Source organism: Peromyscus leucopus, chromosome 1 (assembly GCF_004664715.2).
Source record: "Peromyscus leucopus breed LL Stock chromosome 1, UCI_PerLeu_2.1, whole genome shotgun sequence".
NCBI lineage: Eukaryota > Metazoa > Chordata > Mammalia > Rodentia > Cricetidae > Peromyscus > Peromyscus leucopus.
The window spans coordinates 45,940,146-45,957,890 of NC_051063.1; the positions used below are offsets into that span (position 1 = coordinate 45,940,146).

At 41.8% G+C, this 17,745-nt stretch overlaps 1 protein-coding gene across 1 annotated transcript in view; it reads left to right on the forward strand.

Moving 5' to 3' along the window:
- Positions 1–17,745, forward strand: part of Plce1 (phospholipase C epsilon 1) — a 290,203-nt gene that overhangs the window by 254,145 nt on the left and 18,313 nt on the right. The window contains 5 exon segments of the mRNA XM_028882911.2: positions 1,937–2,066; positions 5,829–5,950; positions 6,806–6,923; positions 14,143–14,274; positions 15,345–15,635. Coding sequence (XP_028738744.1) covers positions 1,937–2,066; positions 5,829–5,950; positions 6,806–6,923; positions 14,143–14,274; positions 15,345–15,635 — 793 coding nt within the window.

Genomic DNA, 17,745 nt, shown 5'->3' on the forward strand with positions numbered 1-17,745 from the left:
GATTTCTTTTGAGTAACCCTGTCTCGAAAAACAAAAAAAAAAATTTAAAAAATACATAGATAGATAGATGGACGGACGGACGGACAGACAGACAGACAGACAGATAGATAGATAGATAGATAGATAGATAGATAGATATAGGGGGAACCTCAGTAGCTTAGGCAATACCTAATGTATGTCTTTTTCACCAGGAGAAACCACAGAGTTTTCTTATTATCTCACAGATGTTGGTAATACCTCCAAGAATTATGTTCATCCTATATTGAAAAATATCACTTGACCCACTATTATATGTTTTTGACGTTTCCTAAAATTTTTTGTTTTAATAATTTATTTTTATCTTTAGTTATTTGTGTACTTGCATGTGTGTGTGTGTGTGTGTGTGTGTGTGAGAGAGAGAGAGAGAGAGAGAGAGAGAGAGAGAGAGAGAGCTTGTGCACATGACTGTAGGCATAGGTACCTGTGGAGACCAGAAACATTAGATCTCCCTGGAGTTGAACTTACTATTTTTAAAAATAATTTCATATTATTTTATGTATATGAGTGGTTGTGACCACCACATGGGTGCCGGGAATCAAAACCAGATCTTTTGCACAAACAAGTACTCTTAACTGCTGAGCCATCTACCCAGCCCTGGAGCTGAACTTTTACATATGCACTCTTAACCACTGAGCCATCTGTCCAGCCCCAGGTTTCCTAAAATTTCTAAGCCTGTTTTGTTATTTTGATTTATAGTTCAGATAACGTCTGTTGAAAAAAGTGTTTTCTAAACTAGCAACTGTTCTTTTGGTCTGCTTGTCCACAGGGATTCTAGCATTGTTCTCAAGGTCAGAGGACTTTCAATATTATTTTAAGACAAAAAAAAAAAATTAGTTTCTTAGCTGAGACTTCCTGCTCTAAAGTTGATGGGCTGTTTTACTCAGTCCCTTGGGACTGATGCTAGTTTTCCAAACATCAGTGTTTCTCTTGCAAGACTTTCCAGAGAGCCTAGGAATCCGGACACCACACACAAGTTCCTTGTGATTGTTTCTAAAAGCTCCCAGGATCTTCAAGGATGTTGATATTCACCTAAAAAGCTATATCTGGAGTGTTTAGGGTCAAAGACTAGGCTGTGGCATCCCCCACAAACTAAGCTCAACCAATGGCTCTCAATGTGCCTATCAGAAGTACGTGTAATGTTGTAAAGCGATAAGGAGAGATGCGCTCTCAGTGTGGCTCCCCTGGGAGAAAGAACAGATGGATGAACTCAGGGACCCCAAGTCCATCTTCAGCGCACTGGCAGGAGCTCTAGCTTTAAATGGAAGGCAAGAGGTGTGCACTGTTAAACCAGGGCTGGCCAAGGTGTGGTCAAGCTCAGCATTGTCTTGGCACTGGGCCTGTCAGGTGGTCCAAAGAAGTCCTTATTCCTTGAGAGACAATGAGATTTTGGGGAGAGTAGTGCTGATTCAGGGAGCAGCCTCCCATAGTGGATACCTGCCCTCATCTGGGGCTGGGGGTGTATGTGTTCCATGAGGTTCTACTGTTCTGGGAATCCAAGGTGACTTAAGAGGAAAGGTTAAGGACAGTGAGTTATCCCTGTTCCTTAGCCTTGATGGGAGATGAGACAGGTTAGGTAAACACTGCTTTAGTGACTACCATGCCTGTGTGCCAAGGGAAGCAGTTAACCCCAAGTAAAGAAGACAGACACAAAATGAAATTCAAGATGCTATACCCATTTTTGTTATCTGTGGGCCCCAATGAGGAGTCAAAGCCTCAAGCGAGCACCTGTTTTAACACCAACATATCTATTGCATCCAGATACTTTCTTCCTCTCTCAAATGAACCCACTGGGGCAATCTGCTTTTATAACCCCAAAAAGTGCTAGGTGGTGCTTTTAAAGGGTTAGGTGGAAGCTCAGTAGGTTGCATTGAGGTCTTTAATTATTACTATTTTACAGGCTCATCAGTTAGCATCCATGCAAGCACAGGCTTTCACTGGTGGGAATGCCAACCCCCCACCTGCTAGCAACGAGGAAGAAGAAGATGAAGAGGATGAATACGATTATGATTATGAATCCCTTTCTGACGGTAAGAGAAACAGAGCCTGCTTCTGTGAGCAGGGAAATGCTTAGGTGATTTTTCTTTTCCCCAAAAAGTAAGTCTGGAACTCCGTAGATAAGCAAGAGAGATTATTCGAATAATGTCTGGGAGTTTGAGAATCCAGTCACTTAGTGAGGACCAAGGAAGAACAGGGGCTCTGCTAAGCATCACAGCCACACCCCAGGAAGATAAGGACAGCACAGGAAGCAATGCGGGGCGGGGGATGGATGGGGGGTGTCATTCCTAAAATGGACTTGTAGAGGAAGAGGTGGAATAATAGCAAAAAACCACATTTTCAGCCTTTCAGTTTCTGAAGTGGGAGAAGCTCTTGGCAGACTTTTCAGAAATCCTCTTTCTCCTCCATCGGCAGGGGAGGGACAGCTTCTCTGCCCTGAGCTCTCTTCCTCATTGCCATAAAGCAGTCTGGCACCAAGAAGAGGAGCAGCATTTTCCTTCCTCCCTGTTCTCAGATTACCAAACCAACAAGACATTTCCTTCCGGCCCCACCAAAGAGAAAAACATGAGCGATGGCTAATGACACAATTTGTAAAAGTCAAATAAATCATGTTAACTCACGGTTACTGGCGAAGCATTCTTCTCAAGCCAGAATTGCACGTAATTAATCTCATTAGCAGGAGATTACAAAATGTTTTCTCCTGCAACATTACTGACAGTGGGCTTTCACTTTGCTGACCTCTAAAAGGCAACAGTATTCCCATAAGAAAATGCAAAGTTTGTTTTTGTTGTTGTTTTGTTTTGTTTTAATGAGACAGCATCTCTTTTGTTTGGCCCTGGCTGATTTAGAAGTCTTGCTCACTTCCTACATAGCATTATTGGCTTGAAGGTTTAGCTCAGTGGTAGAGCATTTGCCTCATACATCAAAGGCCCTGTGATCCCTGGCACATACATGCTGCTTAAGGTAGACTATTTGCTAAATGTGTAGTTGTCCCCACACTAGTAACCATTTACCATTGATGTAAAGACCACCAAGCCACCTCCACATATCAGCTTCCCATACTCAGGGTTGTTTCCAGTCATGTTTCAGTTCAAAGTCATCATTACTGGTGACAGTCTAGTTGTGTTCCAACTTAAAATATAATACTAAGCAATATCCATTTAATATTTAGTCTTCATGATAGTTGGTTATTTCATGCCATCAGTTAAAGGCCCACTTATTTGATCTGAAATGGCATGAGGTAATAAAAAGGATACAATTTGAATGGAGTCAAGACAATTTATTATCATCCTAGTCCTAAATAGTCATGAAAATGCAAAAAGTTTTATACTGACACATTTACTCCCATGGAAATGCCCCCATAGCAAAACAAATTGATTCAGAGATTAAATGAAAAAAATATTCCTAAGAAATCAGCCAGTCTGCTGCCTTTAATCCCTGCACTTGGGAGGCAGAAGCAGGCAGAGCTCTGTGATTTCGAGGCCAGCCTGATCTACAAAGTGAGTTCCAGAACAGCTGGGGCTACATAGAGAAACACTGTCTCAAAAAATTTTTTTAAAAAGAAAAGAAATCAGCCAATCCAGATGTTATTTGTTCCTGTAATAAGTTGGTCCACCAAAATATAAATTCTTCTCAATCATTACTCTTGGACATTTTTGTACTTTAGAGAACAGGAATTTGAGCATTTAAAATTATTGTTCTCAGTATTTATTTATTTATTTATTTATTTATTTATTTATTTATTTATTTATTTGCAAATAGAAAAACGAACAGAAGACAGAAAGATCTTTCTGGTTTGGTTTTGTGCAGGGGAGTAAAATTTAACTCTGCTCCCCACTGAATTTTTAAATTAGTTGTATGCATTGTTTAAAGCTGGGGTAGAGTATTTGTTGAAAGTGGAAGCCCACCAGGCTCTACTCCCATGGTGTGAGACTTTGGACAATGACTTTTCACCACTATGAACAATAAGTCTCTCTGATACACCATGAAAAAGTTCTATCCAGTGTTTGGTGATGCTCCTTCCCCCCACCACACACACACACACACACACACACACACACACACACACACAAATACTTCCAACACAAACATCTGGGATCTATGACAGCTGAAGGCCACTGTCATGGTTATTTCCCATTTCACTTAAAAGATCCCTCTGGCTAGCTGACTTCCAAATAAAATAGGCCTTGAAGTTATGGCATGCCTTGTAAATTTGTCCTATGACAGCTTACATAAGCAACCGTTAAATGCCTTAGCAAGCATATGGTTTTGATGGTGGTTGCAATGCCTCTCTCATTTCTCTGAGTTTAATTAAGGCCATATCAGAAATGTTACAGTCTTCACTAACTAGTAATATGAATGGGCAGCTTATGGCATGATTAGCTTTAACAATGTTTGCTCTTTTTTTTTTTTGAGGCAGTGTCTCATACAGCCCAGGATGTCCTTAAATGCTCTATGTAGTTGAAGATGACCTTGAACTCCTGAGCCTTTCGCATCCACTACCCAGGGGCCAGGATTGGCTGTGTTTCCTTTGTTGCTAGTCCTTGCATCTATGACAGTCAAACTATTGGGTCTCTGAGGCACTTCCTGTTCACTCATCTTGTGATCTAACCTGCTCTTTACTCCACACCTTCATTTGATGGCTCTGGCTCAGTCTTAATTCTCCTCACCTGTATTTTCCTTCTGGTTCTGTCTCTCTGTAGCAGATGTCCTTACTGCTTCCCCTGTTGCTAACAGTCAGGAAGGTAAACACCGTTTGAACCCGGTATTTTAACTGCATGGATGTCCGCATTATGTCTCTACTGTCTTGGGTCTGATTAGCATGGAGTTGTGACACTTCTGTGCGTAGAAATGCAGTGACATTGTTGATCTCTTTGGTAAGCTGCATGGCCCTGATTTGCTATAAGGATATTTTGGTCTAAGCATTTGTGGTCCAAAAAGATAGTAAATCTGGAATGAGATATTAGTTCTCTTGTTTTTCACTTTTAAAGAGTAAAATCATAACATACTTCTTAGACTTCTACACTTGTTCTAGAGACACCAAACATGACAAAAATCTAAGATTCTCTACCATACTTACAAATATTTGCATTCTTGGGACTGGAGAGATGGCTCAGTGGTTAAGCACTGCCTACTCTTCCAAAGGACCCAGGTTCAATTCCCAGCACCCACAAGGCAGCTCACAGCTGTCTGTAACTTAATTCTGTGGAATCTGACACCCTCATACAGATATACATGCAGGCAAAACACCAATGTACTAAAAATAAATAAATTTAAAAAAAATATATTTGCAGTCTTAAAATTATAACAAAAAAAAAACAATCATGAAGACTTTACTTTCCAATTAATTTAAATTGGGGAAACTTTGCATCGAGCATAACAATAAGTCTTCTCCCATGAAGATTGGCTTTGACATTTCAAGAAGCAAATAGCCTCATTTCGAGGGAAGGCTGGTTACCTCATGAATGCACCGCCTAGAAGTGCTTCAACCGCTAGCTCTTCCCCAGACCTGTGGCCATCAGCCTCTTGACATAGGATACAACCAGCTGTGCACCATGAGCCTTCCGGTTTAGATTATGCCTGTTTGGTACCAAAACTACTGGTAAATGAGACCATGAAACCTAAGCTCCACATATAGCCCAAGTTTTAAAATTGTGCTTCAAGCCATCATTTTAGTAATGCATAGCCAGGACCTCAGTCTTGCAGATACATGCAGGTGGCTGGATACCCTCACACAAAGTGCCGAAGGGACGCATTTGGTTCTCTTTCACTGAAGCCTGATAACTCATTTTCAGACAATATTCTGGAAGACAAACCTGAAAACAAATCGTGTGTTGACAAGCTTCAGTTTGAGTACAATGAAGAAATCCCCAAAAGGATAAAGAAAGCAGATAACTCTTCTTGCAATAAGGGAAAGGTAGGAGACGGCTCTTCTTTACTTGATTCTTGGTATTCTGTCACTTTCAGCTGGGACTGCCCTCCCCTCCCTTCCTTCCTCGCTCAATGTCCCTCAGATGCCAAAGACCACATGGAGATGTTATGGGACACCTGCTTGTCACTTGTTATTACTTCACCCAGCCAATACCTACTGGAAGTATATGTGTGGCAGGCACTGGAGTGGTACAGGGGATGGATGGTTTAGGGGTAGAGACAGACCTGTGAGTCATATTTGTAGATAAGTAAAAAGCTTAGTGATCTCACTGTGTAATCAGAGGATTGAGGAGGGCTCTCATGGAAGATGCTGTTTAAGAATGAAGTTTTGCCCAAGTCTACAGAAACGGCATTCAGACCAAGAGGACAACTTGGTTGTTCAAGAAATTTTAAGAGGTTTTAAAATCATTTACACCGAGAAGATAAAAGGAAAGTAGATTATGAAGAGTTAGCAAGAATAACACAGACCAGAAAGACACATGAGGCACCCAGGCCTCACCCTCAGGTGTCTCACAGCCTACGGACATGGAAAAAAAAAAATCTGTTCAGACAGCTGCAGTGTCAAAAATTTGAGCCAAAGCTCATAAATCACCAATCCTCTATTAATTCAACAAATGTGTATAGACTACTCTGTGTATAAGATAATGGATTCTGTCCTGAGAGACATGAAGAATGAATTAGACACTCCCCTTTCCCTCAGAAAGGTGCTGGCATAGGAGTGTGAAGAAATGCTGAGAAAGGGGAAGTTAGCAACCTGGGAGAAGTATAGAGAAAGTGCTTTGGGGATCCAGAGCAAGGGGACTCCACCTTCTGGTAAAATGGTGTCATTTTCCCTTTGAAGGTGTATGACATGGAACTGGGAGAGGAGTTTTACCTCCCTCAGAACAAGAAGGAAAGCAGGCAGATTGCACCGGAACTCTCTGACCTCATCATCTACTGCCAGGCAGTAAAGTTTCCGGGTAAGAGTAGTCGATATCATCTCTAATATTAAAAGTTACTAAAGGATAAAAGTGTACTATTTGTCCAATGGGGTACTGTGAATACTGAAAAATAACTGAATTGTGTGACTGAAATAATTTCCACAGACGGTTTCTGACTTTTCATAATAGTTCTCCAAGGGTAGTGGATTTCCACTTGTATTTTTCAAATGATTTGTTGTTTTTATTTTATGTGCATGGGTGTTTTGTGTGGATATATGTGCATCGTGTGTGTGTGTGTGTGTGTGTGTGTGTGTGTGTGTGTGTGTGTGTGTGTGTGTGCCTGGTGCCTTCAGACACCAGAAGAGAGCATTGGACCCCTTAGAACTGGAGTTATGGACAGCTGTGAGGTACCACATGAGTGCTGGGAACTGAACTCAGGTCTTCTACAAGAACAGCAAGTGCTCTTCGCTGGTCAGTTCGGGGTACAAGCCTTCCCTCTGTCATTCTCTCACCAGCCACTGTGCTTGGGAGGCATCTACAGTAAACCAGCACCAGAGGCTTCCAGACTGGCTTCAGTCTGAGATTTCTTCAGAACCTCCAGAAGAAGTGTTACTGTTTCTCACCGAGTTATTTTCCCAAACCTTAACCGCCCCCCACCTCACCCCTCACCCCGTGACCTCAGAGCTGCAGTATTCTGAATGTCTGGTGCTGGGAGGATTGCCACAAATTCAAGGCCTGCCTGGACTACATCATCCCATGCCTGAGCTGTGGAGTTGAGGCTCTGCCCAAACCACTCGATAGGAGTTGTGGGAAGGGAGAAAGTTTTCCCACTTGGCCATTTCTAGAAACACAAAGAACTTATTGTGATGAGCTGCTTCAAAAAAAAAAAAAAAATGTATTCAGCGGTGCGGTGGTGGCACACGCCTTTAATCCTAGTACTCAGGAGGCAAAAGCAGGTCGATCTCTGTGAGTTCCAGGCCAGCCTGGTCTACAGAGCTAGTTCCAGGACAGTTAGAGCTGTTACACAGAGAAATCATTTCTTTAAAAAAAAAAAAAAAAAAAAAAAAAAAAGTGTATTTAATTCATTTAGCAAATGATAGATCAATGACTCTGAAGCCTGTCTGTCTCCAAAGTCCCTTCCTGAATAACATCTACTCTGCCTTCTCATCAGGGTGTATTATCCACCAAATTATATGTCCCAAAATGGAGACCAAAAGGTAAAAAAAAATTAAGAATAAGTGAAAAGGTAGAATCAGCAAAAATAATCTCATACAAACAAACAAACATAAAAAACAAACTCTTGTGCCCAAGATTTCTGAGGCGGGGAAAGAACTAGGACTGGAGGATCTGTCTGAATATCAGTATTTCCGGCATAGAAAGGTGGCCTGGGCAGAGGAGTCAGAATGGCAACCCTGACCTTTTCAAGATGTGCTGAACTCAGGGCCTGGCAAACATCACTTCTCACATTGCACCTGGCAAAGAGGACAGAGATGTTCAGCGACTATCTTATATAATGTTGGAGATTTAGGTCTGGAGATACTAGTGTCCATCTTACACAACCTATGAAAAAAATCACAGAATTTTCTTAATTTTAAGTTTTCTTCCAGAAACTATAAAATGTTTGGCAGTGGCTGCTGCTCATCTGCTAGTAAATCCTGTTGAAGGGGATATGAATGAATGAACATGCAGCAAATATTTCAAAACATACAGGAAGGTAGCATTTGAATTTAATTTTATGTGGTTAGACAGATGGCTCAACAATTAAGAGTACTTGCTGCTCTTGCATAGGACCCAGGTTTGGTTCCCCCAATCCACATTAGATGGCTCTCAACCACCTCTAATTCCAGCTCCAGGAGATCTAATGCCTTCTTGTGGCCTCTGTGGGCACCAGGCATTCACATGTCGCACATATACATAAGAAGGCACACATACATACACCTAAAATGTTAAAATTTTAGTTTCACAGGGCATGATTTATGTCACACGAGTAAGTATGCCCCAGTCATACTTAACACCAGTGATGCTTATTTCATTATAGAAGAGGAAAGTTAACCTGTCAGCATCAGATTAAGTATGAGGGCTGTACTGTTCAAGAATCAACACACGCCTGTAATCCCAGCACTTAGGTGGCACAGCCCAGAGAATTGCCACAGGTTCGAAGCCAATGTGGTCTAATGTAGTGAATTCCAGGCCAGCCTGAACTGTAGAGGGAACCCCTGTCTCTCAAAAAAACAAAATCACTTTTGCTTCATGTTTCATTCTTTATAAACACAGGTAACACTAGAAATACAGAAACAACTCAACTAGCTTTGTCTTTTCTCAGGATTGAGTAAACTGGGAATACAAATTCTCATGGATATTTCAATTCAGTGGGAAAGATAAAGTTATACCAAATAGAGAATTGTGATAGTGTCTGGGGGGGGGGATGATTTGGCCCAACTCCTGACTTGAAGTGCAGGATAAACATATAGTTTTTTGTTTGTTGGTTTGGTTTGGTTTTTTGTTTTGATTATATAGCTTTGGCTGTCCTCTATGTAGACCAGGCTGGCCTTGAACTCATAGAGATCCACCTGCCTTTGCCTCCTGAGTTTAAACACATGGCTATTGTTCCTGGTATATTGTTTTAAAACACTTACAAAGCACATACTCTTTTTTTTAAGATTTTATTTATTTATTTTTTATTTATTTATTTTTTTTTTTTTTTGATTTTTCGAGACAGGGTTTCTCTATGTAGCTTTGCGCCTTTCCTGGGACTCACTTGGTAGCCCAGGCTGGCCTCAAACTCACAGAGATCCGCTGGCTCTGCTCCGAGTGCTGGGATTAAAGGCGAAGATTTTATTTTTATTTAGGAGTGTGTGTGTGTGTGTGTGTGTGTGTTAGTACTCGAATGTTCGTGTTTCACACATGCCCCAGGAGATATATTGTGGTGATACATTGTGCATTGTGTACCCTAATAAACTTGCCTGAGGATCAGAGGACAGAGCCAACCACTAGATTAGATATAGAGGTCAGGAGGTGGTGGCACACACCCTTAATCCTGTCACTTGATGGCAGAGATCTGTCTGGATCTCTGTGAGTTCAAGGCCACACTGGAAACAGAGCCAGGCAGTGGTGGCACACACCTTTAATCCCAATACTAGGGAGCACACACGCCTTTAATCCCAGGAAGTGATGTCTGGACAGAGAAAGGTATATAAGGCATGAGGAAACAGGAACTCACCTTCTTTAGGCTGAGGATTTTGTAGAGCTAAGAACTAGTGGCTGGCTGCTCTGTTTCTCTGATCTTTCAGCTTTGACCCTGATAGCCGGCTCTGGGATTTTTTTAATTAAAAGACCATCTAAGATTTGAACAGCAGAAGAAGGCCTCTATTCTCACAGCTGGAGTTAGAAGCTATTGTGAGCCACCAGATGTGGGTACTGGGAATTGTCTTCTGCAAGAGCAGCAGGTGCATTTAACCACTGAGTCATCCATCCCTCTGACCTGACACAGCACATACTCCTGATGGGCTGTTTGTTAGCAATTGAAGTTTCTCTACCCTGTCTATAATTTTATAGCCTTTCCCAGAATAATTAAAATTATGTCCTCAGAGTCACTGTTATAATAGCTTCTAAAAATTAATTGTTATTGTAATTTTTCTGATGTACATGAGGAAATTATAAAATGTTTATTTTGTTGCCTTGTTGGTTTTGTGTTTGATAAATTAATAAGCTGCCTTAGCAGTTTCAGTGAATCTCATTTTTCAGACTTACCTAATCTGGTCCCAGGAGCACAAGCCTATAGTCCAGCTGCTTCAGAGGCTGAGGCAGGATTGTGAATTGGAAGCTTGTCTACAGAATGATTTCAAGGCCATGCTAGGCAGCTAAAAATGACCCTTTCTCAAACTTCAAAACAAAAGTGGGGGTTATTGGCTCAATAAACTTTCTGGGCATTTGTAAAGACTCAAGATTCAATTCCCTGTACTAAAAGATTAAAACACACACACATAAACAAAATACCCAAAACCTTCAAAGTGCAGCCCAAGCCCCGCTAAGAGTAAAATAACCTAGCAAGGCAGTGGTGGTACACACCTTTAATCCCAGTACTCAGGAAGCAGAAGCAGGTAGATCTCTGTGAGTTCCAGGCTAGCCTGGTCTACAAAGCAAGTTCCAGGACAGCCAGAGCTGTTACACAGAGAAAACCTGTCTCAAAAAAAAAAAGGTAAAATAACTTTTGTACAGTTGTGAACCAAGTCATCGGCCCAGGAAGAAGCAGAGCTTGGGTGTCTCAGTTCCCAGGACTGTGTTCTTTCCTAGGATCAAGGAAATAACTGAGGCTCTTTATGTTTATTTCTGCTATAGAATTTGTTTCTCAGTTACATTTAATCCTTACATCTCTATGGCTTTTCCTTCTCCAAATGTGTGTGTGTGTGTGTGTGTGTGTGTGTGTGTGTGTGTGTGTGTGTGTGTGGTGATCCCTTCTTGGGATGTGGAGTCCCTCCCATTTTAAAAACATTATTATGTGTGTGGGGATTTTGCCTGCATATATGCCTGTATACAGTGTCCCACTTCTAGTTTTCAAGGGTACTGTCTGCCCATGGTACACAGACAGACATACATGCAGGCAAAATACTCATAAATAATTTTTTCAAATGGACTCCACATCCCAAGAAGAAGAAACCAGTTTCCCCCCCCCTCTCCAAAGAATTATTAGATGACAAAGTCATTAGGCAGGATTTTTCATGACTCTTATCTGTGACTTTGGCCAACACCAATCCCCTCTCTGAGCCTCAGTTTTCTAAATCCATCTCCTGTGCATCCCCATCCCCATTTCATTGAAAATAGATTCTTTTCTCATCAATATATCTTGATTACAGTTTACCCTCCCTCTAATCCTCCCAGTTCACCACACACACACACACACACACACACACACACACACACACACACACACTTCAATCTAGATCCATTCCCTTTCTGTCTCTCATTTAAAAAAAGAACAGGCTTCTAAGAGATAGCAACAGAACAACATAATAAAATATAATAAGATAAAACAAAAACCATCATAAAGTGGGACCAGGAAAACCAACACAAGGAAAAGAGCCCAAGAAAGCATAAGAATCAGAGTCACACTTGTTCACACACTCAAGAATCCTGTAAAAACATTAAACTGAAAGCCACAGTATATACGCAGAGGACCTATTGCAGACCTGTGCAAGCCCTGTGCTTGTTGCTTCAGTCTCTGTCTGTTCATAGGACCTTTGCTCAGTTGATTTAAAGGGCCTTGTTCTCCTGGTGTCCTCCATCCCCTTAGGCTCTTATACTCTGTCTCATCTTCCACAGTGTTTCAAAGTCTCTCTCTCTCTCTCTCTCTCTCTCTCTCTCTCTCTCTCTCTCTCTCTCTCTCGCTCTCTCTCTCTCGCTCTCTCTCTCGCTCTCGCTCTCTCCCTCCCTCCCTTCCTCCTCCCCCCCTCCTCTTCTCTTCTCTCTCTCTCTCTCTCTCTCTCTCTCTCTCTCTCTCTCTCTCTCTCTCTCTCCATGATGTCTGGCTGTGGCCCTCTGTATTTGTTCCCATCTGCTGCAGGAAGAGGCCTCTCTGACAATGGCTGAATAAGGCATGGATCTATGAGTATAGCAGAATATCATTAGAGGTCATTCCATTACTACTTTCTTAAGCCAATATTATTTGGTTTTACCCTTTGTCTCTGGGCTATCTGGTCGCTGGTTCTTCGTCACCCCAGCAGTGTCAGATAGGATCGTCTATACTTCTAAACACTTCTCTGTCCTTTCTCTGCTGGTGTTCTTAGAAGACCTCCAAACTGCTGCAGCATAAGAAGTCACTCTGCAGAGGTTTAGCTGTGGGCAGTAGGGATGATTTTAAGTCAGCTGCTTCCCTCGAGCCTTTAAGTCACTCTTCTTATACTAGAGTTGGGTCTATGTGGTGTGCATTCATTTTCTCATTCAGCAAATGCATACTGAGTTTCTGCTGTGCACCAGGCACCATGCCTGGCATAAAGGATCCAGGGGGTGATTGGACCAGGAGTGAGAAAGAAAAGCCATAAAACATCATCATCATACCTTTCCCATTGAACCCTCAGACTAATCCTGCGAGTAAGTTCCTATATTCACACCCATTTCTTAGATAAGGAAAAACAGGTTTAGTCAAAGATCATGCCAGAAGGATTTTTAAAATTATTTTTCCATTTTCTGAGATTATATCATTTCTTCCTTTGCTTTTCTCCCTCCAAACCATCCTATATACCCCTCCCTTCTCTCTTTCAAACTCATGGCCCATTTTTTTCATTAATTGTTGATGTGTGTGTGTGTGTGTACATATGTGTGTATATGCATGCATGCATGTACATATGTTCCTAAATACACAGTACAACCTGCTCATTCTGTATAGCGTTAGTTGTATGTATTTTTTTTTTTTTTTTTTTTTTTTGGCTGACTACCGTAGTATTAGACAACCAATTGGTGTGCTCATCCCTGGGGATAATTACTTCTCCCTCTTCCAGCATCCTTAAGTGGCCATTACAGAAAACCATAGCCAATCAGAAGGCAGAATTGTGGAACCCAGGCCCAGAGGATGTATCTACATAACAACTCCTGCACCTGAGGCTTAGGCATCACTGTGGAAGAGGGGCAGACAGGTTGGAAGAGCCAGAGGATCCAAGGGATTATGAGGTCACTATGAGGTCCTGTCTTCTAGGAACGTCAGAAGCTGCACCTATAAAGTCTCACCAACACGACTACCTAATCATGAGCTGAACAAAGACAGCAAGAATAAGCATGCTAGTATGAGTGGATGAAAGCCCACAAGGCCTCAACAAAGAATATCAGAAGGCTCATAATGTTGACAATATTGTACCCAGCTCATAATCATTCTTTCATCTCCCCAAGTTGAGTTGTTAGCCTCAAGGAATTAAATATTAACTGTAGCATATTCTGTACATGAAATTTTAAAACTCTTTAGGCACACAGTTCATTAGGAATGTGTGTGTGTGTGTGTGTGTGTGTGTGTGTGTGTGTGTGTGTGGTGTTGTAATTGGGGATTATTCTTTAATAACCATGCCATGTCTGTTGCATCTGTCTAGAGATTGAATAAACTCTGCTATAATTGCCTACAATACTATTATCAACCATGTTAACTGTAATGGGCCTTCTGTGCTGTGTAACAAGGGAAAAATAGGACTTCAATATAAACATTAATGAGGATGGAAAATGGTGAGCTCTCTTGCCTGTGGCTTTTGGCTTATTTATTTTCTTTTTATGAGAACAGGCCTGTCAACTCTAAATTCATCTGGCTCTAGCAGAGGGAAAGAAAGGAAAAGCAGGAAGTCCATTTTTGGCAACAATCCTGGCAGAATGAGCCCAGGGGAGACAGCATCGTTTAACAGGACATCTGGAAAAAGTAAAATCACCTTCCCTCAGTGTCTTCTCTTGGTCCTGCATGCTGGATGGCTCAGATATCTGCTGTCTAACCACTTCCCTTGAATTTTGAAATTCACTTTTATTTTCATAGATGTTTACACTGTCCAAGTACAACATAAATATCTTTTGATTGTTAATTTGTTCTTTTAACTCACTAAAAATAGCATTTTTACTGAAGATAGTCTCACATTGTTTGCCTCAAAAGTGAAATTGGAAGCACCTTCCACCGTTCAAACAGTTCTGGAACTGTGCCTTTTATCCGCAAGATACATCATTTTATTTCTAATTATTTTTTATTGTAAAAGTAATAAATCCCCCCTAGTTAAAAGTCCAGCTGATACATGAGATGATTAAAATTCCTTTCCATGATCAGTGTCATGATGCTGTTTCTCAGAGTTGACCACTGAGAGGTTCACTATAATTTGTTCAAGAAAAATAAAATTGTTTTAAAGAAAATCCAAATGGGATGTAATCAAACATAGTTGCTTAACTTCTTAGTTGCTCTCAGATGTCACACACCAGTCTGCACATTTTTCTGTGCCAGTGTGGTACTCCTTTATATGGATACTTATTTAACTATGTCATCGATAGAATATTTGGTTTGCTTAGGGGCTTTGTTTTCTTGTGAGTTTCATACAGTTACATTCAGATATTGTATTTGTAAAGATTACCCACAGAACAATGATGTACTGAGGCAAAAGGACTTCTGGATGTCTAATTTAAATTAACATTACCATCTTCATGTTATTCCTTGTTTTATTTATTTATTTACTTGCTATTTACTTATTGGTGCTGGCAATTGAACCCAGATCCTTGTGCATGCTAGATGTGTGCCCTAACACTGAGCCACACCTCATCTTGCTACCCTCATTTTAAAACTCAATAGCCACCATGTTTTAAGGTAGCAAACTAACTCACAAGTAAAATTCGAGATATTTTCTGCTTGTTTCCTTGCTACAACTGTGTATTTGGTGTGCTGTTGAGCGTAGTCTTTCTAAAATGTTTGAAGTTTTGACATTAATCAGAGGCTGGTCTTTTGGGGGAGTCTAGGTTCCTATGAAGGAATTCGACAAACCTGGGAGGAATCGTCTTCTCCACTCAGCCCAAGCACATCCCTCAGCGCTATCATTAGAACTCCCAAATGCTATCATATCTCGTCACTGAATGAAAATGCCGCCAAACGTCTGTGTCGCAGGTATTCTCAGAAACTGATCCAGCACACCGCTTGTCAGCTGCTGAGGACCTACCCTGCTGCAACCCGAATCGACTCATCCAATCCCAACCCCCTCATGTTCTGGCTCCACGGGATACAGCTTGTAGCCCTCAACTACCAGACGGATGGTAAGGGGCCTGCGTCCTCACCTCTCTCTGCATCTTCTCATGTTCAGTAAATATAGTCCATATAAACATTTGTTTTTTCAAGGTTAAAAAAAAAAGTCCAGACTGGGGCACACATATGTGGGGGGCGGGCAGACACAAAGGATGAGAAAGCAGAAAGCTGATAGGAACTGTGCTCCTGATGTTTTAGAGTTGATCTGATAGAGAAGTGGGTGATGATTCCTTTAAATAGCACTTTTTAAGCACAAACTGTTCTTGATGGACCTACCTATATTCAACTGAATTTAAAACTCTACGAGGGCAGGAATTTCCTACCATCATTTAATTAACCCCTTGTTCCTGTAAGTCAGAAAGTAGTGGCCTGTGATTAGGGTGTTGCATACCTCTCTTGAATTACGTGCCGCACTCCAGAAGCCGAGAGAAGAGGCTGACAAGTCCAAGGCTGGCTTGGGCTACATAGAGAGCTGGTCTCAGAGAAAAATGCAGTAGCGTTACTTCAAACACAGTCCAGATGCTTTGTTTGCTCAAGGTTCCAGAGTGCCTTGTAGTGATAAGTCCAGGTTCTCCTGGAGGTCGGGGACTAAGACATTTTGTTTCCATGTGGTGATTGAAAAAAAAAAAGAGTGATATTTCCTAGAAACTCATGAAAAATCTAGTCTTTCCTTTGAACAGCCGAGGTGCCAGCAGCCCCACTGTTCACCTCCTATGAACCGAATCTGAACCTGTGCTGAACCATAAACCACAGTGGGGCCCTGCCTCCAGCTGAGATCAGACCACAGTTATCTTAACTCTGGCATAGCGAGGTGCCTGGCTCTGGTGTCAGCTGCAGCTGACGCTAAAAACGTCTACTTATTGATCTTTGCCACGCTTTGTTTCGCCCTCATCATTTTACTGTTTTCAGTTGAGCGTACCTACGACAGTGTAGGTAGAGAAGCAACTCAGAGAGCTGCTAGCACAGGAAAAGCACGGCACAAATGTTAACTCTCCCCATGGAGTATTTGATAAGCTGTAAAAAGAGTGTGACTGGACTCACAAATGGAAATAATGGCAAAATACTTTCAGAACTGTGAAAGTTTTCTTTCCCATTTCTTTTCAATCTCTCACAAGTGGCCTGTGGCTTCACCTCCTTGGCTCTGTCTGTAGCCCTGTGTCCAAGGCTTCCTGGGCTGTTATGCTACTTAAGTTTCTAAGTGCACTGAAATAACTAGCAGAAGGGTTTCCTCAAGGAAGTGTGCGGATACTTGGCTTGGGATGTGCCCTGTTCCTGAAGAGCCAGGACTGGTACAGACACACTGGCTCCAATGATGGCAAAGGGCACCCTAGCTACAGGGAATATAAGAAGCTGCCACTCCTGAGCCCATACCACAGTCCACAACACCAGCTGAACCTCAGAGTGCCTTCCACTCACCTCTGCCCAAATCAAGTCTCCCCAAATCAAGCAGGCAGTGCCTGTTGGAGCTGCCCCACTCAAGGGAAGCCGATGACTATTGGGTGGTCCATCTGCAAGGCTCTCTGCATAGCCTTGCAACCCAGAAAGAGTACTGTCATCTAATCTCAGTTTGGTTCACTGAGCCTTAAACATGTACCTGAACCTACGGTCTGGATTTTTTTTTTTTTTTTTTTTTGGTCCAGATCTGTTACTTTTCACATTGACATATTAGTTAATACCCACTATGACAAAAATACCTGACAAGAAGCAACTTAAAGAAAAAAAGGCTTGGGGGTTCCCAGCACCCACATGGCAGCTCACACCTGTCTAGAATTCCAGTTCCAGGGCATCTGACTCCCTTACATGTTGTACAAATACCAGCGTACATAAAATAAAAATAAATAAATCATAAAAAGAAAGAGAGAAAGAAGGAAAGGAAGGTCTCTTAGTTAGGGTTTCTCTTGCTGTGAAGAGACACCATGACCATAGCAACTCTTATAAAGGAAAACATTTAACTGAGGTGGCAGCTCACAGTTTCAGAGGTTCAGTCCATCATCATCATGGCGGGGAGCGTGGCGGCTCGGAGTATGGTTGTAAGTGTGCAGGCAGAAACGGTGCTGGAGAAGGAGCTGAGATTCCTACATCTTGACCCACAGGCAACAGGAAGTGGTCTGAACTAGGCAT